The following is a 26,214-nucleotide window of genomic DNA, read 5'->3' on the forward strand; positions in this document are numbered from 1 at the left end:
TTTACTTACCGTAAATTCTTTTTCTTATAGTTCCGTATTGGGAGACCCAGACATTGGGTGTATAGCTTCTGCCTCCGGAGGACACACAAAGTACTACACTCAAAAGTGTAGCTCCTCCCTCTGAGCTTATACACCCCCTGGAGAACCAGATCTAGCCAGTTTAGTGCACAAGCTGAAGGAGAATAGCCACCCACAAGTAAAAACAGAGCAAGAACCGGAACAACCGGAGTCTCTGTCTACGACAACAGCCGGTGATAACACGCGGAACAAGAAACTGGCAACAGGGAGGGAGCTGGGTCTCCCAATACGGAACTATAAGAAAAAGAATTTACGGTAAGTAAACAAAATTCTCTTTTTCTTTATCGTTCCTATGGGAGACCCAGACATTGGGACGTCTCAAAGTAGTCCATGGGTGGGAATAAACAAAAAAACTGAGAAGTAGGCGGAGCCTAACTTCACAAGTGGGCGACAGCCGCCTGAAGGATGCGTCTACCCAAGCTCGCATCTGCCGAAGCATGAGCATGCACTTGGTAGTGCTTTGAAAAGGTATGCAGGCTAGTCCAAGTGGCAGCCTGACAGACTTGCTGAGCCGTAGCCTGGTGCCTGAAAGCCCAAGAGGCACCGACAGCTCTGGTCGAGTGTGCCTTGATCCCCGGCGGGGGAGGCACCTGAGAACACAGGTAGGCCTCCGAAATGGTGGACTTGATCCAACGGGCTAAGGTCGGCTTAGAAGCAGAGAGGCCCTTACGCCGACCTGTGGTTAGCACAAAAAGAGAGGTGCACCGCCTAAGAGCAGCGGTGCGAGACACATAGATCCGGAGCGCCCGCACCAGATCCAGAGTATGCAACGCTTTTTCAAAGCGATGAACAGGAGCCGGACAAAAAGAAGGTAGGGTAATGTCCTGGTTAAGGTGGAAAGAAGAAACCACCTTAGGGAGAAAGTCCGGAGTCGGACGGAGAACCACCTTGTCTTGATGAAAAAACAAAAAAGGTGACTCCGAAGAGAGCGCAGCTAAATCAGAGACTCTCCTGAGGGAAGTTATGGCCACTAGAAAGACCACTTTCTGTGAAAGACGAAACAAAGAAACCTCCCTAAGAGGTTCAAAGGGGGGTTTCTGCAAAGCCGTGAGAACCAAATTGAGGTCCCAGGGATCCAAGGGCCGCCGGTAAGGCGGAATGATGTGAGACGCACCTTGCATGAAGGTGCGGACCTGAGCCAGCCGGGCGATACGCCGCTGGAACAGCACTGACAGAGCCGAGACTTGACCCTTGAGAGAGTTGAGGGACAATCCCAGCTGCAGACCGGACTGTAGAAAAGACAGAAGGGTCGGCAAGGAAAAAGGCCAAGAAGAATGGCCGGAAGAGCGACACCAGGACAGGAAAATCTTCCAAGTCCTGTGATAGATCTTGGCAGAGGAAGACTTACGGGCCCGAGTCATAGTGGAGATGACTTCAGGGGGGATACCAGAAGCCATCAAGATCCAGGACTCAAGAGCCACGCCGTCAATCTGAGAGCCGCAGAATTCTGGCGGAAAAACGGACCTTGTGAGAGAAGGTCTGGACGGTCCAGAAGATGCCACGGCACCTCTACGGACAGATGGAGCAGGTCTGGGTACCAAGCTCGCCTGGGCCAGTCCGGAGCAATGAGAATGACTCGACGGCCCTCCATTCTGATCTTGCGCAGAACTCTGGGCAAGAGAGCTAGAGGGGGAAACACGTAGGACAGACGAAACTGGGACCAGTCTTGAACCAGAGCGTCCGCGGCGAAGGCCTGAGGATCGTGGGAGCGAGCCACGTAAACCGGAACCTTGCTGTTGTGACGGGACGCCATTAGGTCCACATCCGGAGTGCCCCACTTGCGGCAGATTGACTGAAACACTGCCGGATGCAGGGACCACTCGCCACTGTCCACGGTTTGACGGCTGAGATAATCTGCTTCCCAGTTTTCCACGCCTGGGATGTGGACTGCGGATATGGTGGACTTGGAGTCCTCCGTCCATTGAAGGATGCGTTGTACCTCCAACATTGCCAGGCGGCTGCGTGTCCCGCCTTGGTGATTGATGTAGGCAACTGCTGTCGCGTTGTCTGACTGGACTCGGATGTGCTTGCCCGCGAACAGGTGGTGAAAGGCTAGGAGAGCTAGAAGCACAGCTCTGGTTTCCAGCACATTGATCGAGAGGGCTGACTCGGACGGAGTCCAAGTGCCCTGCGCTCGGTGGTGGAGACATACCGCTCCCCAGCCGGACAGACTGGCATCCGTGGTGAGAATCACCCAGGACGGGGTCAGGAAGGAGCGCCCCTGAGAGAGAGAGAGAGAGAGAGAGAGGGGCCGAAGCCACCACTGAAGAGAGCTCCTGGTCTGTGGCGACAGAGCCACTAACCTGTGCAAGGAGGAAGGCCGCTTGTCCCAACAGCGGAGAATGTCCAGCTGCAGTGAACGCAGATGGAACTGGGCAAAGGGAACAGCCTCCATTGACGCCACCATCTGACCCAGCACCTGCATCAGGTGCCTGATGGAATAACGGCGGGGCTTCAGCAGAGCGCGGACCGCCAGTTGGAGGGACTGCTGTTTGACTAAGGGCAACTTCACAAGTGCCGGCAGAGTCTCGAACTGCATCCCTAGGTACGTGAGACTCTGGGTCGGAGTCAGAGAGGTTTTGGGAAGATTGACAATCCATCCGAATTGGGCTAGAGTGGCAAGAGTGAGCGAGACACTCCGCTGACAGTCTGCGCTGGATGAAGCCTTGACTAGAAGGTCGTCCAGGTAAGGAATCACTGCCAACCCCTGTAGGTGCAGAACCGCAACCACTGCTGCCATGACCTTGGTGAATACTCGAGGGGCCGTGGCTAACCCGAAGGGGAGAGGCACGAATTGGAAATGTTCCTCTCCGATTGCAAAACGTAGCCAACGCTGGTGTGAAACTGCAATTGGCACATGCAGATAGGCATCTCTGATGTCGATGGATGCCAGGAAATCCCCTTGGGTCATTGATGCAATGACTGACCGCAGAGACTCCATGCGAAAATGCCGCACCTGAACATGCTTGTTGAGAAGCTTGAGATCCAGGATGGGCCGGAAGGAACCGTCCTTTTTGGGGACTAGGAAGAGATTTGAGTAGAAACCTCTGAACCGTTCCCGGGCGGGAACCGGTACAATTACTCCGTTGGCCTGCAGGGATGCCACGGCCTGAGAGAAGGCGGCGGCCTTGGAGCAGGGGGGAGTTGACAGAAAAAATCTGTTTGGCGAGCTGGAAGAGAATTCTATCCTGTAGCCGTGGGAGATGATATCCAGCACCCACTGATCGGAGACGTGTTGAAACCACACGTCGCCAAAGTGGGAGAGCCTGCCACCGACTAAGGACGTTGCTGGCGCGGACAGATAGTCAAGAGGAGGCTGCCTTAGTGGCAGCAGCACCTGCGGTCTTCTGTGGACGCGCTTTTGTGCGCCAGCTGGATTTTTGGTCCTTGGCAGTGTTAGTGGACGAGGCCGAGGGCTTAGAGGACGACCAGTTGGAGGAACGAAAGGAACGAAACCTCGACTGATTCCTACCCTGGACAGGTTTCCTGGTTTTGGTTTGTGGCATGGAAGTACTCTTCCCGCCAGTAGCTTCCTTAATAATTTCATCCAGCTGTTCTCCGAACAGCCGGGACCCAGCAAAAGGGAGCCCCGCAAGGTACTTCTTAGAAGAAGCATCTGCCTTCCACTCTCGAAGCCACAAGATCCTGCGGATAGCGAGGGAATTAGCCGAAGCCACCGCAGTGCGGTGAGAAGCCTCCAGCATGGCAGACATGGCATAGGATGAAAAAGCCGAAGCTTGGGAAGTTAAGGAAAGCATCTCAGGCATAGATTCCTTAGTGAGGGAATGCATCTCCTCCAGAGAAGCAGAGATGGCTTTGAGAGCCCACACTGCTGCAAAAGTCGGGGAGAACGAGGCCCCTGCCGCCTCATATACAGATTTGGCCAGAAGGTCAATCTGGCGGTCTGTGGAATCCTTAAGCGAGGTGCCATCAGCCACTGATACAACGGTCCGGGCTGAGAGTCTAGACACCGGGGGGTCTACCTTTGGTGAATGAGCCCACTCCTTGACCACCTCAGGTGGAAAGGGAAAACGGTCATCAGAACCACGCTTTGGGAAGCGTTTGTCAGGGCAGGCCCTGGGCTTGGCCACAGCGGCCTGAAAACTGGAGTGGTTAAAGAACACACTCTTTGTCCTCTTAGGCGAGGTAAACTGGTGCTTTTCTGCCAGAGAAGGTTGTTCCTCTGATACTGGCGGATTGAGATCCAGTACAGAATTAATGGACGCAATCAAATCACTAACATCTGAGTCACTTTCGGACAGACCAATGGGGCACATGGAGGTAGTCTCCGAGCCCCCAGTAAAGGCATCCTCCTCATCCTGCGAGTCAGCTTCTGAAACCAAGCCGCGGGACGAAGGAGAGGGAGCCCTGCGTCTCTTTTTAGAAGGACGGGGCCTGGGACCAGATGATGAATCCTCTGTGAGCTCCGGTCCTGAGAGAGACCTAGCAGCAGAGGCACCCTGTGAAGGGGGCTGATGCATGCTCAGCAAAGTCCTGGACAGATGTCCCATGGAGTCAGCAAAAGACTGGGAGATAGACCTGGTTAAGGATTCTACCCAAGCCGGGGGTTCAGCCACAGGAGCCGGAGCAGCCTGAGAGACCCCTGGGGGTGCGATTTCAGGCTGAGGCATCGTCAGGTTAGAGCAGGCATCACAATGTGGATAGGTGCTCGGTTCCGGCAGTAGGAGCCTACATGCAGTGCATACTGAAAACAGCTTTGGAGCCTTGCTCCTCGTGTGAGACATGCTGCTGGAGTGGGGGCTCTGCCAGAATGACCCCCAGAGAGTATATACAGAAGGTCCACAACCGGAGGTTGTGGCTTACCAGACCGCTGGAGCGGTTTGTGTGCCCTCCAGATCCCGAAGCCCGGACTCCCAAGCACCTCAGCAGGGATGCTGCAGACCAGTGGTGATCGCAGGGAAAAACGCTGAGAAAATGGCCACCGGAGTGAAGAGAGGGGGCGGGGCTCACTCTGAGAGCGGGATCTGGAGGGCCAAGGAGATTCACAGGGGAGGAGACATGTACTCAGTGAGGAGTGTCTCTCCCCTTTGTAGAACGGCCGCTGGGCGGAGCCGCGCTGTCCCTCTGCATGAATGACATGCGAGGGCAGTGAAACCGAAAGTAGGCCTCCGGCGAAGCCGGGGCCTAAATTTGAGCGGTGCGGCCGGCGCGCAGGCACCATCGGCGCGGTTCTCAGGCGACAGCCAGAGAACCCGCCGGAAATGTCATAAAAATCACTCAGCACACTCTCCCACAACAATAAAGTACAAGGGACCCCCACATATAAACATCTCAGGTACTTAGCTTGCTGAGACGCAGGGTTCCAAGTCTCTGGGATGAGTGCTCCGGTCCAGCAGGATCCTGAAGGGCTGCGGATGGAGACCGGTCTCATGCCAAGTATGGAGAACCGTGCTGGCTCCCACTTCAAGCCAGAGCCCCGGAGGGATGGTGAAGGAGCACGGCACGTAAGGCTCCAGCCTGGGAATCAACCTTAACAGCACCGCCGACACAGTGGGGTGAGAAGGGACATGCCGGGGGTCCAGGCTTGGACCCGCTTTTCTTCAAACTCTTTCCAAAAATGAAAAATCAGATGAGAATGCATGTGTGGATGTATGACCTCCTGAACACAAAGCGATAAACTGGCTAGATCTGGTTCTCCAGGGGGTGTATAAGCTCAGAGGGAGGAGCTACACTTTTGAGTGTAGTACTTTGTGTGTCCTCCGGAGGCAGAAGCTGTACACCCAATGTCTGGGTCTCCCATAGGAACGATAGAGAAAATAACTTTAATCATATACGTGCTTAATTATAATAACCCTGAAGTAGTCATCTGGGCGGAGCCATTGTCCACATAGTCACACAGCTCCTGTGGTCATCAGCCCCCATTGGGTGAGATTCTTAGGTCTCGATTCTACTTGCATTTTACACGGACGAGTGCAATCTGATAAAACATCGGTTTGCATTTACACCAGTGTAAAATTGAGGCAGTAATGCAGGTTCCATTTTTCACATTTCATTCTCACATATAACTATTGAATTTTTCATGTCAGTATTCACACAGCAGTTTCTGCTATTACATGTATTCCCCTTGCATAGTCACTGGTGTGCATACCTTATCTCCATATAGTGATGCTTTTTTAGGTTTTTGCACCCAGTTCAGACATAGAATGGAGTTCCAAACGTTATTCCTTATTTGTTAGTAGTCTTTCGTTTGTGAACCCACCCCACTCACACCTATTGCCAATCCACATGATACGTATATATAGCCTGGGTCTCAGCTCCCATACACGGTAAGTTTTTTTTAACTGCATGAGAGGACACACACAAGCTAGGGACCCCAACGTAGAGAAATACTTTAGCATAGTGTTGGGGCTCTATTGCATTGATCAATTCAGTAGCTAAATTTCTCTTGATTCATATGTTCATGGCAGTAATGCAGGTTCCATTTTTCACATTTCATTCTCACATATAGCTATTGAATTTTTCATGTCAGTATTCACACAGCAGTTTCTGCTATTACGTGTATTCCCCTTGCATAGTCACTGGTGTGCATACCTTATCTCCATATAATAAAATTGAGGCTGTGTCCATCTGTGATTCTTTTCTCATGCAATATCACCAGGATCGACTGACCATCTCTTGTGTTTGGGGGCCCATCCGACAAGAGCTAGCGATCAGCCAAATAGCTATCCAATATGTACGGTCAGCCTAAGGCGCCCTCTAGATTTTGGTGAGGCTTAGTCTACAAATGCAGGATGCAGTTTTTGCAAAATATTAGGCCTCTTTCACATGTCCGTGCAAAACACACACGTTTTTCACAGTCCGTGGTGTAGGTGCATATGTGTGTGTTGTCAGTTTGCACCCCGTGTGTTATCCGCATAGCACACGGACAGCTTGAACTTCCATACTCACCTGTTTCCAGCTCTGCTGTTGCTTCCGGGCCTGCCATGCAGTGACTATTCATGAGCATAATGAGCAGGCCCTGAAGCAAGTGACAGCAGCACTGCAGACAGCAGCGCTGGAGACAGGCGAGTATAGAAAAGCATTTTATTTCAAAGACGTGTTTTCTCCGGTACATGTCCCACTAATGTCACACGGATCACATCAGTGTGCGGGCCGTGTGACACCCGTGCTGCTGGAGAAAAACAGACATATCACCATGTGGAGCACATGGACACGTGTGTGCTCCATACATACACAGGGTCCATGTCAAAACACAAATGTTTGACCAAGTCCATTTGTTTTTAATGAGTCTACGTATGTCTGTCTCCGATATGTGTGAAAACGGGCATCATACATACCGGAATCACGGACGTCATACGTACCGGAATCACGGACGTCATACGTACCGGAATCACAAACGGGTTAAAGAGGCCTTATTATAAGCTGAACAGGCTGTTCTTTAGCTACGTGAATGCCTGGTTTAGCAACATAACAGACTCCTTTGGCTTATTTTACTATTATACGACAAGTACATGGGCATCTTGTTTGGATGGCGAGACTGACATCACCATGTTCTGCATGCTGAGGCCCCAGCAGAAAAGATGAAGAAGCGCTAATTGTTACCTGGAAAAATAACCAAAAGAATAACATTTGGTCAAAGCCGCTGGGGTCAGTGATTGGCTGCAGCGCTGTCAACATGATGTCAGTGCTGCAGAAGAAGTAGCAGCAGAGACTCAGTTCTGGACCCGGGGAGGATGAGTAAAGCACAATATTTTTTTATTTATTTATTTTTTTAAACAAACTGCTGCCAGTTTTTTAGAACTAAAAACTCCTTCAAGTGTCAAAAAAACAATAAATAGACATTATTTCCTTTCACAGGAGAACCTTACCACTAGGTAAAGGACGAGGTCTGCACTGAACATCAGCCATCAATAAATTGTTATATATGTCATGAGCGATGAAGATATAACAGATGAATGATTTTAGCAAAGCAAGAAGCTTCTACGAGTTCATTTTAATGAACATAAATAATTCAATCACTAACATCAGTCAGAACAAGGCTGCCGAAATATTAAAAGTCACATACTTGACTATTAATTTTAGGAGATTCTCTTGAGACTGGATCTCCTGAATGGCATAGAGGTCTTTTAAGGAGAAGTCCATCGACGCTCCATGGGTGGCGCTCTCGTCTGTCTCTTTACCTTTGTGGCCTTTGCTGTTGCAGACAGAATTTGCCTCGATGTATAACAGGAATATACATTTATTATTTTTGTTTTTAAATCCTCCTGTGTATAAGATAAGAAAGAGATAAAGAAAGTGATGTATTAATTAGGGACATTTTATATGGATTTATTATTCCATTTATGAGCAGATTTATTGTATACCGAGCACATGAAATATACAGAAACAGGTTTTGGAAGGTGCTGGTTCTACTTGTATAAACCCAACTGGGGTATAGTCATGCAGGCAATGCTCCATGGGATAGCAAGCAAATTAGCACCCCTATAGAGGGCAGAAAAAGATCTTCCTAGTGTCCCTAAGGGTAGTCATGCTGTAAAGCCTGCTTTACACCTTGCAATTTCACATACGGTGTCGTATGCGATGTGACCCACCCCCATCGTACGTGCGGCACGTTCAATTTGTTGCCCGTGTTGCACAAACGATTATTTGCCGTCACACGTACTTACCTTCCATACGACCTCGCTGTGGGCGGCGAACATCCACTTCCTGGAGTGGGAGGGACGTTCGGCGTCACAGCGACGTCACGCGGCAGGCGGCCAACAGAAGTGGAGGGGCGGAGATGAGCGGGACGTAAACATCCCGCCCACCTCCTTCCTTCCGCATTGCCGGTGGGAGCCGCGGGACGCAGGTAAGATCTGTTCATCATTCCCGGGGTGTCACACACTGCGATGTGTGGTACCTCGGGAACAATGAACAAACTGACGTTCAATTTTTAGTAATTGAACGTTGTGCATGCAATCAACGTTTTAACGTTCAATCACAATCGCACGGAGGTTTCACACGCTACAATGTAACTAACGATGCTGGATGTGCGTCACTTACGACGTGACCCTGCCGACACATCGTTAGATAAATTGTAGCGTGTAAAACCTGCTTTAGGCAAGTTCTGACCCATTTTAAAGCCTTAAAGGGAACCAACCAGCAGGTTTTCACATATAAAGTAAAGGCAGTGCGATACGGGCACTAGGATAGTGAATAAAATCATACCTTCAGTATAGAGATTAGATGTTTGAGGGCAGAAAAAAACCCAAAATGCATTGCCCTTGGAAAGAGCATCCGACAAGTCATAAGCCAGAAGACAGCGTTTTCAATAAGATGGCACTGGAGATAGCAATTTGCTCCGGCGCTGACTCAGACGCCATTTGATTGAAGAGTTCATGAAATACTGCTAGATTCTACTGTGCAAGCACCGACCATAGAAATCTACATAGCACACGGGGGAGGAATATTAACACAAAACCCAACCCACATAGTCATGGGCCAATGCACTAATTTCTGGACCTTTAAAAAGGTTTATTCTGCAATCGCACATCCAATCTCTAACCAAAAGGAATGATTTGATTCAGCATCCTCGCGCCAGTATGGCACTTCCTGTACATTATATGGGAAAATCCTGCTGGTTGGTTCCCTTTAAATCATGACTTGTAATAGATCTGTAGGCCGTCCTTTTTATGAGTTTACTCTTCTGCCCGGGTGGGATTTTGATGTGCTGGATGAGATGTGTTTTACGTAGCTCTTGGAAGATACAGATAGGTGTCTCTGATCGGGCCGACTGTCATGTTTTAAAATTCATTAATGGTTCTGACATTAAATTACAGGGAAGCTACTAATATTTGGCACCAGTTTTCTTCCATCTGGAGCACAGCTAGTATAGATACTGAAACATGTTTGTAGAGCAGTTTATAAATCAACAAAGTGCGTATAAAATGCCTCTTTTTTCTGGTGCTACTGTATGCCTCCATAGTGCTCACCTCGCCGGCGCTGCCCACCTCAAAATAAATGGCCTCCTTACTACACTAGATTGTCAGCAAAGTTATTTTGGGAGCCATTACCAATAGTGCTCGTATTATAACACCACAATGCCCAGCTAACACCATACAGATGATAAGAGGGCAGTGTACAGCACTCAAAGTGATGCCATATCACACGCACAGATTCACTACTCTGGCCCTGTATAGTCCTCTTCTGCCCTGATATATTCCTTGTGTGATTCAGCACTATGCCCCCTCAATATCAGGTGATCGGGGTCCCAGAATACAGAAGCCAACTGATCATGAAGTGATGCCACACCCTAGAGATATACCATCACTTTATAAAAATGTAATATCCCCCTAATCAATCATAGTCACTGGTCTAAAACTGAACTTAATGAAAAAAAAATCAAATGTGGTCAGGTCCTTGATCAAAATATTTCCCAATGTCATCTGACAAAGGTATGAATTTCCTTTAATAGATTGCTATGAGCGAGACCTAGAGCACAAGCTTTTGGTATGTGGCCTGATGAACATACATTACAACGTACCATCTTTAATGTTAGATACTTTCACTACCCCAGTGATGGTCACCAGATCTCCGGGGACACAGCTGTCCACTAAGTCTTGGCTCAGTTCACATTCTACAGTTCTTGGGATCCTACCGGCTTCTCGCTGATCATCTGACATCAACTCTTGGACTCTGTAAGAGAAGACATTATTCAAGTAAGCGACCATACACTCAATGTAATTTAGCTAAAAAAGATTATTTTATTTAAAAGGCAACACCAAGTAAAACGGTCTACTTACAATTCCTGTATTAAAGCGCAGCAATCCCCAGGATTTTCCTATGTATCCTAAAGCCAGTGCTATACTGGCACTACCATGCTGATTCTATACAGACCTTTAGTTGCCAGATCGGATGTATAGGTTTTGAAACACAAACAAGTGAAGTTTGTAGAATGAGCAGCTTTTTGAATGGCAGCAACTGCTGATTAGCTAATAGCTGGGGTGGGTATTCATAGTGATTCCCGCCCCCTGCCTATAGTTCCTCCCCCTACCTGTTATTTATGCTAATTCTGTTATAGAATCATTTTACTAAGTATGCTAGAAGGACCTGTGCTGATGTCATACCCATGTGACCAAAACGGGCGGGGTCTCAGCCTACATAGCTGATACCAGGAAGCAACATTATTTTTCTGTTGACTTAAGTCACACCCCTTCTGGTCACATGGGCATGACATCAGCACTGGTCCTTCTAGCACTTAGTAAAATGATTCTATAATAGAATTAGCATAAATAACAGGGGGAGGACGGACAGACAGGGGGCAGGAATCACTATCAATACCTCAAGTAACAAGATTAGCAGGCACTCACCGGTCAGTGGATTTTCAACGATTTTATTCTCCAGGCATATAGGGGAGGGATAGCCTGTTACCAATACTTCAACAGGTCCATCACATTATGCCTGAAGAATAAAATCATTGAAAATCCACTGACCTGTGAGTGCCTGATAATCTTGCTGCTTGATGTACCCATATCCTGAACTTTACGGAGCACCACGGTTGAAAGATTTACTCTGAAGCAATTGTGATCACCGTGACAGGTGTTAAATTAGAGCTGGCCCCCACAATAGCAATAGCGCTGATAATAGCTTGCTGAAAAAAGTGTGGAATTGTGCCTAGTTATTCCTTCTTCCAAGAAATATCACTATGTATACCCACTCCAGCTATCCGCTGATTGGCAGCTGCTGCCATTCAAAAAGCTGCTCATTTTACAAGCTTTACTTGCTTGTATTCAAAAATCTATACATCCGATCTCACAACTAAAGATATCTATAGAATCAGCCTGATAGCACCAGTATCATGCTGGCTTTAGGTTATATAGGAAAATCCTGGTGATTGGTGCGCTTGAAGTTTCAACTGGAATACCAAACTATACAAAAAAAAAAAATCTAAACCCTTTCTTGCAAGTTCATTTATTTTTTCGACTATATGAGGCCCTTTTTTTTTTTTTTTTTAAACAAGCAACAATCCTGCTAAAGTGTTTGTGCTTCTTATATTCCTGAGACAGCTTCCTATGATTGAGAAAAATGCTGACACAGCATCCTGCAGCGGCACAGTTCTCCCTCCTGCCTGACACTGATCAGTCTGCCGGCACTGTACGGATACACTGTTAGGCCAGCTGTACCAGTCTGTTATGGGTTGTGGTTATGGCCTCCACTTACTATGTACTGAACAGTGACTGATCTGCTCTGAGCAGCTTTTGGAAGTCTATTAACCTGCAGAATAACCCCATTTCTCCAGGTTACAATTGTTTTAAGATGCAACTTGTTCCCTTTAAAAAGCAAATAACCAACAACAAGAACATTCTGTGTGAAGGTGTACATAGATTTTAAAGAGCCTTGAAACCTCACTACAGCTACAGCATCATCCAAAATATGGACACAACCTGCAGACAGCACTGATCAGAGGTTTTGTTCCTCATCAGTAGAGTAGGGTTATATCATTTGGAACACGCTCACTCTTTCATTAGGGTTTCATTGGTTTCTTTTACCTGAAAGTGGCTTTATCTTAAGGCCCTGTGCGCACTTGCCGGTTTTTGCCGCGGATTTCCTGCGGTTTTGCTGCATGTTTCGCTGCATGTTATGTTCATAACATCTTTGCAGTGATTCATCAGCAAAACCTATGGGAAAAATAAATGCTGTGCGCACTATGCGGAATTTGACAGCTGCATGTTTTGTTGCGGGATTCCCGCAGCAAAAATAATTGCATGTCACTTCTGTTTCGCACGTCGCTGCGGGATTTCACTCCATTGACTGCCATGTAATCGTGAAATCCCGCAGGGAATAACGCAGGCAGCAAATTCTGTGTGCTTCATTGCGTATTCCTGCGTTATTCCCTGCGGTATTTCGCCGTTTACCTGCGGTACTGTACATCGCTGCCTGCGGTTTGCAGGGAAGTGATGTCATTATGACAGGAAGAGGAAGCGGAGCAGAGTAAACACACACACATCACAGACACAGACATAGAATACACAGATATCACACTCACACACAGACATATAAAATACACATAGAAAGCAAACGGACATATATAAAAAAAACAAAACACGTGGGCTCCGCCGTATTTTTACCGTCCAGCCGAGGTAAGCACACAGTGGCGGCCCGGTATTCTCAGGCTGGGAAGGGCGAGGTGCAGGGTTAATGCCCCCCCCCTCCCGCAGCCGAGAATATCAGCCCGCAGCTGCAACGGGACCGTCGCATCCATTATGCGGCAGTACCGGAGTGTCCCCGGCTCTTCCTGTTGCCATGATGCGGTGGCAAATCAGGGTAATATAAGGAGTTAATGGCGGCGGATCGCTGCCACCAAGTCCAGGCTTGATCATGGCAGCGTCTATGAGACAGCTGACATGATCAACCCGTAAGTAAAGTGAAAAAACACACACAGAAAAATCCTTTATTTTAAATAAAAACACAAAAAAGAGAATTTTGTTTACTTACCGTAAATTCTTTTTCTTATAGTTCCGTATTGGGAGACCCAGACCATGGGTGTTTAGCTTCTGCCTCCGGAGGACACACAAAGTACTACACTTAAAAGTGTAGCTCCTCCCTCTGAGCTTATACACCCCCTGGTAGCCAGTCATAGCCAGTTTAGTGCGAAAGCTGAAGGAGAATAGCCACCCACAAGTAGAACCGAGCAAGAACCGGAACAACCGGAGACTCTGTCCACGACAACAGCCGGTGATAACACACGGAACAAGAAAATTGCCAACAGGCAATAGGGAGGGAGCTGAGTCTCCCAATACGGAACTATAAGAAAAAGAATTTACGGTAAGTAAACAAAATTCTCTTTTTCTTTATCGTTCCTTTGGGAGACTCAAACCATGGGACGTTCCAAAGCTGTCCCTGGGTGGGAATAAACAGAAAAAACTAAGAAGTAGGTGGAGCCTAACTTCCCAAGTGGGCGACAGCCGCCTGAAGGATGCGTCTGCCCAAGCTCGCATCTGCCGAAGCATGAGCATGCACTTGGTAGTGCTTCGAAAAGGTATGCAGGCTAGTCCAAGTGGCAGCCTGACAGACTTGCTGAGCCGTAGCCTGGTGCCTAAAAGCCCAAGAGGCACCGACAGCTCTGGTCGAGTGTGCTTTGATCCCCGGCGGGGGAGGCACCTGAGTACTCTGGTAGGCGTCCGAAATGGTCGATCTAATCCAACGGGCCAAGATCGGCTTAGAAGCAGAGAGACCCTTGCGCTGCCCTCACAAAAAGAGAGGTGCACCGCCTAAGCGCAGTGGTGCGAGACACATAAATCCGGAGAGCACGCACCAGATCTAGAGTATGCAGCGCTTTCTCAAAGCGATGAACAGGGGACGGACAGAAGGAAGGCAAGGAAATGTCCTGGTTAAGGTGGAAGGGAGAGACCACCTTAGGAAGAAAGTCCGGAGTCGGACGGAGAACTACCTTGTCTTGGTGAAAAACCAAAAAAGGTGACTCCGAGGAGAGCGCAGCCAAATCAGAGACTCTCCTGAGAGAAGTTATGGCAACTAGAAAGGCCACCTTTTGAGAAAGACGATACAAAGAAACCTCCCTAAGGGGCTCAAAAGGGGGTTTCTGCAATACCGTGAGGACCAAGTTAAGGTCCCAGGGATCCAAGGGCCGCCGATAAAGCGGAATGATGTGAGACGCACCTTGCATGAAGGTGCGGACCTGAGCCAGCCTGGCGAGACGCCGCTGGAACAGCACTGATAAAGCTGAGACTTGTCCCTTTCTGAGAGTTGAGGGACAGTCCTAGCTGCAGACCGGACTGTAAAAAAGACAGAAGGGTCGGCAACGAGAATGGCCAAGGAGGATGGCCGGAAGAGCGACACCAGGACAGGAAAATCTTCCAAGTCCTGTGATAGATCTTGACGGAAGAAGACTTACGGGCCCGAGTCATAGTGGAGATGACTTCAGGAGGAATACCAGAAGCCGTCAAAATCCAGGACTCAAGAGCCACGCCGTCAATTTGAGTGCCGCAGAATTCGGGCGGAAAAACGGACCTTGCGAGAGTAGGTCTGGACGGTCCGGAAGATGCCACGGCATCTCTACGGACAGTTGGAGCAGGTCCGGATACCAAGCTCGCCTGGGCCAGTCCGGTGCAATGAGGATGACTCGACGGCCCTCCATTCTGATCTTGCGCAGGACTCTGGGCAAGAGAGCTAGAGGGAGAAACACGTAGGACAGACGAAACTGGGACCAGTCTTGAACCAGAGCGTCTGCGGCGAAGGCCTGAGGATCGTGGGTGCGAGCCACGTAAACCGGAACCTTGTTGTTGTGACGGGATGCCATTAGGTCCACGTCCGGAGTGCCGGGACAGGGACCACTCGCCACCGTCCACGGATTGACGGCTGAGATAATCTGCCTCCCAGTTTTCTACGCCTGGGATGTGGACTGCGGATATGGTGGACTTGCGTTGGACCTCCAAAATTGCCAGGCGGCTGCGTGTCCCGCCTTGGTGATTGATGTAGGCAACCGCTGTCGCGTTGTCTGACTGGACTCGAATGTGCCTGCCCGCCAACAGGTGGTGAAAGGTTAGGAGAGCTAGAAGCACAGCTCTGGTTGCCAGCACATTGATTGAAAGGGCTGACTCGGACGGAGTCCAAGTGCCCTGTGCTCTGTGGTGAAGATATACCGCTCCCCAGCCGGATAGGCTGGCATCCGTGGTGAGAATCACCCAGGACGGGACCAGGAAGGAGCGCCCTTGGGACAGGGAGAGGGGCCGAAGCCACCACTGAAGAGAGCTCCTGGTCCGTGGCGACAGAGCCACTAACCTGTGTAAGGAGGAAGGCCGCTTATCCCAACAGCGGAGAATGTCCAGCTGCAGAGGGCGCAGATGGAACTGGGCAAAGGGGACCGCCTCCATGGACGCCACCATTTGACCCAGCACCTGCATCAGGCGCCTGAGGGAATAACGGCGGGGCCTCAGGAGAGAGCGCACCTCTAGCCGGAGAGACTGCTGTTTGACTAAGGGCAACTTCACAAGTGCCGGCATAGTCTCGAACTGCATCCCTAGATACGTGAGACTCTGGGTCGGAGTCAGAGTGGATTTGGGAAGATTGACAATCCACCCGAATTGGGCTAGAGTGGCGAGAGTGAGCGAAACACTCCGCTGACAGTCTGCGCTGGATGGACCCTTGACCAGAAGGTCATCCAGATAAGGAAGCACTGCCAACCCCTGGAGATGCAGGACCGCAATCACTGCCGCCATGACCTTGGTGAATACCCGAGGGGCCGTGGCTAACCCGAAGGGGAGCCACGAATTGGAAATGATCCTCTCCTATCGCAAAACGTAACCAACGCTGATGTGACACCGCGATTGGCACATGTAGATAGGCATCTCTGATGTCGATGGACGCCAGGAAATCCCCTTGGGTCATAGAGGCAATGACTGATCGCAGAGACTCCATGCGAAAATGCCGCACCCGGACATGCTTGTTGAGAAGCTTGAGATCCAGGATGGGCCGGAAGGTACCGTTCTTTTTTGGAACTAGGAAGAGGTTTGAGTAAAAACCTCTGAACCGTTCCCGAGCGGGAACTGGGACAATCACTCCGTTTGCCTGCAAGGACGCCACGGCGTGCGAGAAGGCGGCGGCCTTGGAGCAGGGGGGAGTTGAGAGAAAAAATTTGTTTGGCGGGCTGGAAGAGAATTCTATCCTGTAGCCGTGAGATATGATGTCTCTCACCCACTGATCGGAGACTTGCTTTAACCAAGCGTCGCCAAAGTGGGAGAGCCTGCCACCGACTAAGGACGTGGCTGGAGCGGGCCGAGAGTCATGAGGAAGCTGGCTTAGTGACAGAACCTCCTGCGGTCTTCTGCGGACGCGCTTTTGGGCGCCAGTTGGATTTCTGATCCTTGGCTGAGTTAGCGGACGAGGCGGAAGGCTTAGAGGATGACCAGTTGGAGGAACGAAAGGAACGAAACCTCGATTGATTCCTACCCTGGGCGGGTTTCCTGGTCTTGGTTTGTGGCATGGAAGTACTCTTCCCGCCAGTAGCTTCCTTAATAATTTCATCCAGCTGTTCACCGAACAGCCGGGAACCAGCAAAAGGGAGCCCAGCAAGAAACTTCTTGGAAGAAGCATCTGCCTTCCACTCTCGAAGCCACAAGATCCTGCAGATAACAAGGGAATTAGCTGAAGCCACCGCAGTGCGGTGAGAAGCCTCTAGCATGGCAGACATGGCATAAGATGAAAAAGCTGAAGCCTGAGAAGTTAAGGTAACCATCTCAGGCATAGATTCCTTGGTGAGGGAATGCATCTCCTCTAGGGAAGCAGAGATGGCTTTGAGAGCCCACACTGCTGCAAAAGTCGGGGAAAAAGCGGCCCCCGCAGCTTCATACACAGATTTGGCCAGAAGGTCAATCTGACGGTCAGTGGAATCCTTAAGTGAGGTGCCGTCAGCCACCGACACAACGGTCCGGGCTGAGAGCCTAGACACCGGGGGGTCTACCTTTGGGGAGTGCGACCACTCCTTGACCACCTCAGGTGGAAAGGGAAAACAGTCATTAGAACCACGCTTTGGAAAGCGTTTGTCAGGACAGGCCCTGGGTTTGGTCACAGCGGTCTGAAAACTGGAGTGGTTAAAGAACACACTCTTCACTCTCTTAGGCGAGGTAAACTGATGCTTTTCTACCAGAGAGGGTTGCTCCTCTGAGACTGGCGGATTGAGATCTAGTACAGAATTAATAGAAGCAATCAAGTCACTAAAATCTGAGTCACCCTCGGAGAGATCGATGGGGTACATAGCCTCCGAGCCCCCTGTGAGGGCATCCTCCTCATCTTGAGAGTCAGCTCTTGAGTCAGAGCCGCGGGATGAGGAGGGGGAGGAAACCCTGCGCCTTTTCTCAGAAGGACGGGGTCTGGGACCTGATGATGAATCCTCTGTGAGCTCTGCTGGACGAAGGTCAGAGGATAGGGATCCTCTGGCAAGAGTATTAGAGGCACCCTGTGAGGAGGGCTGATGTATATTCATCAAAGTCCTGGACAAAAGTCCCATGGACTCAGCAAATGACTGGGATATGGATCTAGAAAAGGACTCTACCCAGGCCGGGGGTTCAGCCACAGGTGCAGAAGCAGCCTGAGAGACCACTGGGGGTGAGACTCCAGGCTGTGGCACCGCAAAGTTAGAGCAAACATCACAATGTGGACAGGTGCTCGGCTCAGGCAGCAGGAGCTTACATGCAGTGCATACAGAATAAAGCTTTGGAGCCTTGCTCCTTGTGTGAGACATGCTGCTGGAGTGGGGGCTTTGCAAGAGAATGAACCCCAGGGAGAATATACAGAGGTGCACAAACGGAGACTGGCTGTGGCTTACCAGACCGCTGGAAGCGGTGTTGTGTGCCCTCCAGATCCCGAAGCCCGGACCCCCAATGCACAGCACCTCAGCAGGGATGCAGAGTGCAGACAGGCCCAGCGCAGAGTGAACTCTGCCTGAGAAATGGCCGCCGGAGCGAAGAGAGGGGGCGGGACTAGGGGGCGTTCCTGTAGGGGAGCGGGAACTGGAGGGCCATAGACCTGCAGGAGAGGAGACACGCCCCAGCAGTGGGGAGTGTCCCTCCCCTGTGCAGAACGGCCGCCGGGAGGAGCCGTGCCTGTCCCTCTTGCATGAGTGACATGCGAGGGAAGTTAACAGCAACTAGGCCTCCGGCAAAGCCGGGGCCTAAATTTAAGCGGCGAGGCCGACGCGCAGGCACCATCGGCGCGGTTCTCGGGCGAAAGCTAGAGAACCCGCCGGAAATGTCAAAATAAACACATACAGCATACTCTCCCCATACAATAAAGAACAGGGACCCCCCACATAAACGTCTCAGGTACTTAGCTGCTGAGACGCAGGGCCAGGTCCCTGGGGATGAGTGCTCCGGTCCAACAGAATCCTCAAGGGGCTGTGGATGGAGACCGGTGTCCTGCCAGGCATGGAGACCGTGCTGGCTCCCACTTCAAGCCAGAGCCCAAAAGGGATGGTGAAGGAGCACGGCATGTAAGGCTCCAGCCTAGGAAATCAACACCGCCGACACAGTGGGGTTAGAAGGGACATGCCGGGAGTCCAGACATGGACCCGCATTTCTTCAATCTCTTTCCAAAAAACAAAAAAATCATATGAGAATGCATGTGTGGATGTATGCCTCCTGAACACAAAGCGATAAACTGACTGGGACTGGCTCACCAGGGGGTGTATAAGCTCAGAGAGAGGAGCTACACTTTTAAGTGTAGTACTTTGTGTGTCCTCCGGAGGCAGAAGCTAAACACCCATGGTCTGGGTCTCCCAAAGGAACGATAAAGAAAAAGATGTAGTACCTTGTTAGCCAGTTGGAAAACAAATAATAGTAATAATAAATGAATAATAATAATAATAATAATAATAATAATCTTGTACTTCTGATACCTTTTAATGGCTAACAAAAATAAAATAAATGATGTTACAAAGCAAGCTTTCGAGACTAATTAGGTCTTCTCAACAGTCATGGTATAATAAAGTGTCTGCAGAAACACAAATATATACACAAAAAGAGCGGCAGCGGCAGAATAAAGAAGGGAATTTTGTTTACTTACCGTAAATTCCTTTTCTTCTAGCTCCTATTGGGAGACCCAGACAATTGGGTGTATAGCTTCTGCCTCCGGAGGCCACACAAAGTATTACACTCAAAAGTGTAACCCCTCCCCTCTGCCTATACACCCTCCCGTGCATCACGGGCTCCTCAGTTTTGGTGCAAAAGCAGGAAGGAGGAAACTTATAAATTGGTTTAAAGGTAAATTCAATCCGAAGGATGTTCGGAGAACTGAAAACCATGAAACAATTGAACATGAACAACATGTGTACACAAAAGAACAACTAGCCCGAAGGGAACAGGGGCAGGTGCTGGGTCTCCCAATAGGAGCTAGAAGAAAAGGAATTTACGGTAAACAAAATTCCCTTCTTCTTTGTCGCTCCATTGGGAGACCCAGACAATTGGGACGTCCAAAAGCAGTCCCTGGGTGGGTAAAAGAATACCTCAATAAAAAGAGCCGACACGACTCCCTCTTACAGGTGGGCCACCGCCGCCTGAAGGACTCGCCTACCTAGACTGGCATCTGCCGAAGCATAGGCATGCACTTGATAGTGCTTTGTGAAAGTGTGCAGACTAGACCACGTAGCTGCCTGACACACTTGTAGAGCCGTTGCCTGGTGCCGCAATGCCCAGGACGCCCCCACGGCTCTGGTAGAATGGGCTTTCAGCCCCGAAGGAATCGGAAGCCCCGAAGAACGGTAAGCTTCAAGAATCGGTTCCTTGATCCACCGAGCCAAGGTTGACCTGGAAGCTTGCGAACCCTTACGCTGACCGGCCACAAGGACAAAGAGCGCATCTGAATGGCGCAGGGGCGCTGTGCGAGACACGTAGAATCGGAGTGCTCTCACTAGATCTAATGAGTGCAAATCCTTTTCAAAGCGGTGAATTGGATTAGGGCAAAATGAAGGTAAGGTGATATCCTGATTGAGATGAAAAGGCGATACCACCTTAGGGAGAAATTCCGGAACAGGACGGAGAACCACCTTATCCTGGTGAAAAACCAGGAAGGGGGCTTTGCATGACAGTGCTGCAAGCTCCGACACTCTACGGAGTGAAGTAACTGCTACTAGAAATGCCACTTTCTGCGAAAGACGTGATAAGGAGACATCCCGCAGCGGCTCAAAAGGCGGTTTCTGAAGAGCCGTTAGCACCCTGTTAAGGTCCCAGGGTTCAAGCGGGCGCTTGTAAGGTGGGACTATGTGGCAAACTCCCTGCAGGAACGTACGGACCTGCGGAAGCTTGGCCAGGCGCTTTTGAAAGAATATTGAGAGTGCCGATAGTTGCCCTTTGAGAGAACTAAGTGACAACCCCTTATCCATTCCGGATTGAAGGAAGGAAAGAAAAGTGGGTAAGGCAAAAGGCCAGGGAGTAAAACCTTTATCAGAACACCAGGACAAGAAAATCCACCAAGACCTGTAATAGATCTTGGCGGACGTCGGTTTCCTGGCCTGTCTCATAGTGGCAATGACATTCTGAGACAACCCTGAAGACGCTAGGAGCCAGGACTCAATGGCCACACAGTCAGGTTGAAAGCCGCAGAATTCAGATGGAAAAACGGCCCTTGCGACAGCAAGTCTGGGCGGTCTGGCAGCGCCCACGGCTGACCCACCGTGAGATGCCACAGATCCGGGTACCATGACCGCCTCGGCCAGTCTGGAGCGACGAGAATGGCGCGACGGCGGTCGGACCTGATCTTGCGTAGTACTCTGGGCAGCATTGCCAGAGGAGGAAATACATAAGGCAGTCGAAACTGCGACTAATCCTGAACTAATGCGTCCGCCGCCAGAGCTCTGTGATCTTGAGATCGTGCCATGAAGGCCGGGACCTTGTTGTTGTGCCGTGACGCCATGAGATCGACGTCCGGTGTTCCCCAGCGGCGACAGATCTCTCGAAACACTTCTGGGTGCAGGGACCATTCCCCCGCATCCATTCCCTGACGACTGAGAAAATCTGCTTCCCAGTTTTCTACGCCCGGTATGTGAACTGCGGAGATGGTGGATGCTGTGGCTTCCACCCACTGCAGAATTCGCCGGACTTCTTGGAAGGCTTGACGACTCCGCGTGCCGCCTTGGTGGTTGATGTATGCGACGGCAGTGGCGTTGTCCGACTGGATACGGATCTGCCTGCCCTCCAGCTGAGAGGCCGACTCCTCTATAGGTGGAGGCGGGGGAGATAGATCCAACACCTGATTGATGGACGAGATAAGATCATTTACTAAGGCGTCCCCTTCAGGTGTATCAAGATTGAGAGCAACATCGGGGTCCGAGCCCCGAGCTGCAACCTCCGCCTCGTCCTCCAGAGAGTCCTCCAGCTGGGAACCCGAGCAGCGTGAGGAAGTCGGGGAAGATTCCAAGCGAGCCCGCTTAGCTGGTCTGGGACTGTGGTCCGTGGAGGAGTCCTCCACGTGAGACCTAGGGCCCACCCCGGCCGGGGTGGACCGAGAGGGACCTGGAGGCGCCGATCTAACAGGGTCCGGGGCCTGTGTAAGGACCGGTCTGGACTGCAGGGCTTCCAGCAACTTGGCAGACCATTTGTCCATAGACTGAGCCATGGATTGTGAGAGAGACTCTGAGAGCTTTTCAGCAAAAACTGCAAACTCTGTCGCTGCCACCTGGACAGTGGAACCTGGGGGGTCTGCCTGAGCCGAGGGGCCCACTAGTGACCGAGGCTCCGGCTGAGCAAGCGTAACAGGGTCCGAGCATTGCTCACAATGAGGGTAGGTGGAACCCGCAGGTAACATAGCCCTACAAGAGGTACATGTCGCAAAAAAACCCTGTGCTTTAGTGCCCTTGCTCCTTGTGGACGACATGCTGTAGTGTCCTAGGAGCGTGATCACTGAGGGTATATAGAAAAAAGGGTATACAGCCCGGCCGAACAGAAATAAGTATATATATACGTATCTATACCGGCACCCAGGGGGACCAACACCGAGTGACCGGTGCGGCTTACCGACCGCTAAAAAGCGGGGTGTGTGTGCTCCAGATTCCCTGCCTTGGTCTCCAAGAGCTGCAGAGCTGTTCTCTGTGATTCTCCACCGGCAGAATGTCCGAAAAATGGCTGCCGGAGCTCTCAGGGGAGGAGTGAAGCCGTGGGCGGCGTTAGGAAAAGTGCGGGAATCTGGGGTCCCCGCAGTGATCAGTGAGGGGGGAGGGAGCATACAGGATGCCCCGGCTCTCACATCCGACTTCAGGTCGGCTGTCCCGCCCCTATCTCTGATAGACAGGCCCGGGGGCGGGAGTTTTGCCACTAGGCCGCGATAAAGCCGGGGACTAAATTTAATACCGCGGCCGACAAGCAGGCGCGGTCGGCGCGGTAGTCCCCGGTCTTCACAATTCAGCAGCCAGTTGCGGCGTCCGGGAACCAGGCGCTCCATACACATTCCCCATGGGGACACAGAGTACCTCGTGGATGCAGGGCCCTGTCCCTGAGGATAGATAAGCTCCTGTCCAGCAGATTCCCTCAGGGGCTGCGGAGGGAGCACGGTCCCAGAACCTGGATGACCGCTTCGGATCCCACTTCTACCAGAGCCCTAAGGGATGGAGAAGGAAACACGGCATGAGGCTCCGGCCGTCGTACCCGCAATGGGTACCTCAACCTTAACAGCACCGCCGACTTAGTGGGGTGAGAAGGGAGCATGCCGGGGGCCCCGTGGGGGCCCTCTTTTCTTCCAACCGATACAATCAGCAGCTGCTGCTGACTAAAATGGAGATGTGTGAGTGGATGTGTGCCTCCTTCCACACAAAGCATAAAACTGAGGAGCCCGTGATGCACGGGAGGGTGTATAGGCAGAGGGGAGGGGTTACACTTTTGAGTGTAATACTTTGTGTGGCCTCCGGAGGCAGAAGCTATACACCCAATTGTCTGGGTCTCCCAATGGAGCGACAAAGAAAGGACATTTAAATAAACAAACACGGAGCTTAGAGAATAAATACTTAAAGGGAACCTGTCACCAGATTTTTCACGTGTGCATATTATCACCTGACTCTACCTGTATACCCCCAAAACCTTTTTATACTCCCCCAAGCTGTATATACATCTATAAGCTTCAGTCCAATGACCGTCCTTGCTGCGGCGTCCATCTTTCCTTTCCATGACTGATTGCTATCCTTTTCCTCTGATTGATGTGGATGATGCCTCATGCATCATCCACATAGTCTTGGGAAATCTCGCGGGTGCAGAGACACATTGCCGGCTCACACATGCGCACTTTGCTCTGCCCTACTGTGGGCAGAGGCTAAAACAGTAGTAGGGGAGAGCAAAGTGCGCATGTGTGAGCCGGCAATGTGTCTGTGCACCCGCGAGATTTCCCCAGACTATGTGGATGACGTAGGTTGCCGCCATCGTCGTCAATCAAAGGAAAAGGATAGCAATCAGTGGCGGAAAGGAGAAATAGACGCCACAGTAAGAATGCTCGTCGGACCGAACGGATTTACATACAGCACTAGAGAATTGGTTTTTGGGAGGTATAAAGAGGGAGTTAGGGGACAATATATGCCTTTACGGAACGCAGGACAGGTGCTTCTGACGGTGGTAGTCTTTGTTGACACATGAAAAATCTGGTGACAGGTTCCCTTTAATTAGCTGATATCAGTGGTGTGAAAGTTTTCAATGACAGAAAATAGAAAAAGTAGTTCAGCTGACCCTTCCTAAAGTCCAGGTCAGGATCGGTGTTGGTGCACGGAGCTGCCCTGGCCTCAGGCAGAACACAGACAAGGAAACTAGAGTATGATATCCAGCACTTCAAAGAAGGTTAAAAATATTTATTGAGGAATAAGGCTCTACTAGCTGAAACATGTTGGATTTCTCTTAATGTGTCCCCCCTCACTGTTTTCATGATCGATGGATCTTTTTTAATAGAACCTCAATAAATATTTTTAACCTTCTTTGAAGTGCTGGAGATCATACTCTAGTTTCCTTGAAAGTTTTCAAGTCCCAGTATCCTTGTAAGATCAGAGACCTGTCCTCACTGTCTCTGGAGCAGATTCCTCAGATTTTGTAGTAAATCATAAATCCTCCTGACAGATTTGTGCCCACGTTGCTTTTTTTCATGCATTTTTTTTCTTGCTTCTTTTAATTAATAAAGAAGGGAATTTTGTTTACTTACCGTAAATTCCTTTTCTTCTAGCTCCTATTGGGAGACCCAGACAATTGGGTGTATAGCATCTGCCTCCGGAGGCCACACAAAGTATTACACTTTAAAAAGTGTAACCCCTCCCCTCTGCCTATACACCCTCCCGTGCATCACGGGCTCCTCAGTTTTGGTGCAAAAGCAGGAAGGAGAAAACTTATAAATTGGTCTAGGGTAAATTCAATCCGAAGGATGTTCGGAGAACTGAAAACCATGAACCAAAAGAACAATTCAACATGAACAACATGTGTACGCTAAAGAACAACCAGCCCGAAGGGCACAGGGGCGGGTGCTGGGTCTCCCAATAGGAGCTAGAAGAAGAAGGGAATTTTGTTTACTTACCGTAAATTCCTTTTCTTCTAGCTCCTATTGGGAGACCCAGACAATTGGGTGTATAGCTTCTGCCTCCGGAGGCCACACAAAGTATTACACTTTAAAAAGTGTAACCCCTCCCCTCTGCTATACACCCTCCCGTGCATCACGGGCTCCTCAGTTTTGGTGCAAAAGCAGGAAGGAGGAAACTTATAAATTGGTCTAAGGTAAATTCAATCCGAAGGATGTTCGGAGAACTGAAACCATGAACCAAAAGAACAATTCAACATGAACAACATGTGTACACAAAAGAACAACAGCCCGAAGGGAACAGGGGCGGGTGCTGGGTCTCCCAATAGGAGCTAGAAGAAAAGGAATTTACGGTAAGTAAACAAAATTCCCTTCTTCTTTGTCGCTCCATTGGGAGACCCAGACAATTGGGATGTCCAAAAGCAATCCCTGGGTGGGTAACAGAATACCTCGATAAAAAGAGCCGAAAAACGGCCCCCTCTTACAGGTGGGCAACTGCCGCCTGAAGGACTCGCCTACCTAGGCTGGCATCTGCCGAATCATCGGCATGCACCTGACAGTGTTTCGTGAAAGTGTGCAGACTCGACCAGGTAGCCGCCTGACACACCTGCCGAGCCGTAGCCTGGTGTCGCAATGCTCAGGACACCGACGGCTCTGGTAGAATGGGCCTTCAGCCCTGCAGGAATCGGAAGCCCAAAAGAGCGGTATGCTTCAAGAATCGGTTTCTTGATTCACCGAGCCAAGGTTGACTTGAAAACCTGAAATCCCTTACTCTGGTCCGCGATAAGGACAAGAGCGCATCAGACCGGCGCAGGGGCGCCGTGCGAGAAATGTAGAGCCGGAGTGCTCTCACCAGATCTAATAAATGCAAATCCTTTTCACATTGGTGAACTGGATGCGGACCCAAAGAGGGTAAGACGAAACGGGGATACCTTAGGGAGAAAGGCCGGGACCGGACGTAGAACCACCCTATCCTGGTGAAACACCAGGAAGGGGGCTTTGCATGACAGCGCTGCCAGCTGAGATACTCTTCTGAGTGATGTGACTGCCACTAGGAAGGCCACCCTTTGCGAAAGAAAGTGGGCAAGGCAAACGGCCAGGGAGTAAAACCCTGATCAGAGCACCAGGATAAGAAGATCCTCCAAGTCCTGTGAT

At 50.3% G+C, this 26,214-nt stretch overlaps 1 protein-coding gene across 1 annotated transcript in view; it reads right to left on the reverse strand.

Moving 5' to 3' along the window:
- MCM8 (minichromosome maintenance 8 homologous recombination repair factor) overlaps positions 1-26,214 on the reverse strand; it is a 183,726-nt gene that overhangs the window by 61,143 nt on the left and 96,369 nt on the right. Inside the window, 2 exon segments of the mRNA XM_075339312.1 lie at positions 8,105-8,303; positions 10,562-10,713. Coding sequence (XP_075195427.1) covers positions 8,105-8,303; positions 10,562-10,713 — 351 coding nt within the window.

The sequence above is a fragment of the Anomaloglossus baeobatrachus genome, chromosome 3 (genome assembly GCF_048569485.1).
Source record: "Anomaloglossus baeobatrachus isolate aAnoBae1 chromosome 3, aAnoBae1.hap1, whole genome shotgun sequence".
Classification (NCBI taxonomy): domain Eukaryota; kingdom Metazoa; phylum Chordata; class Amphibia; order Anura; family Aromobatidae; genus Anomaloglossus; species Anomaloglossus baeobatrachus.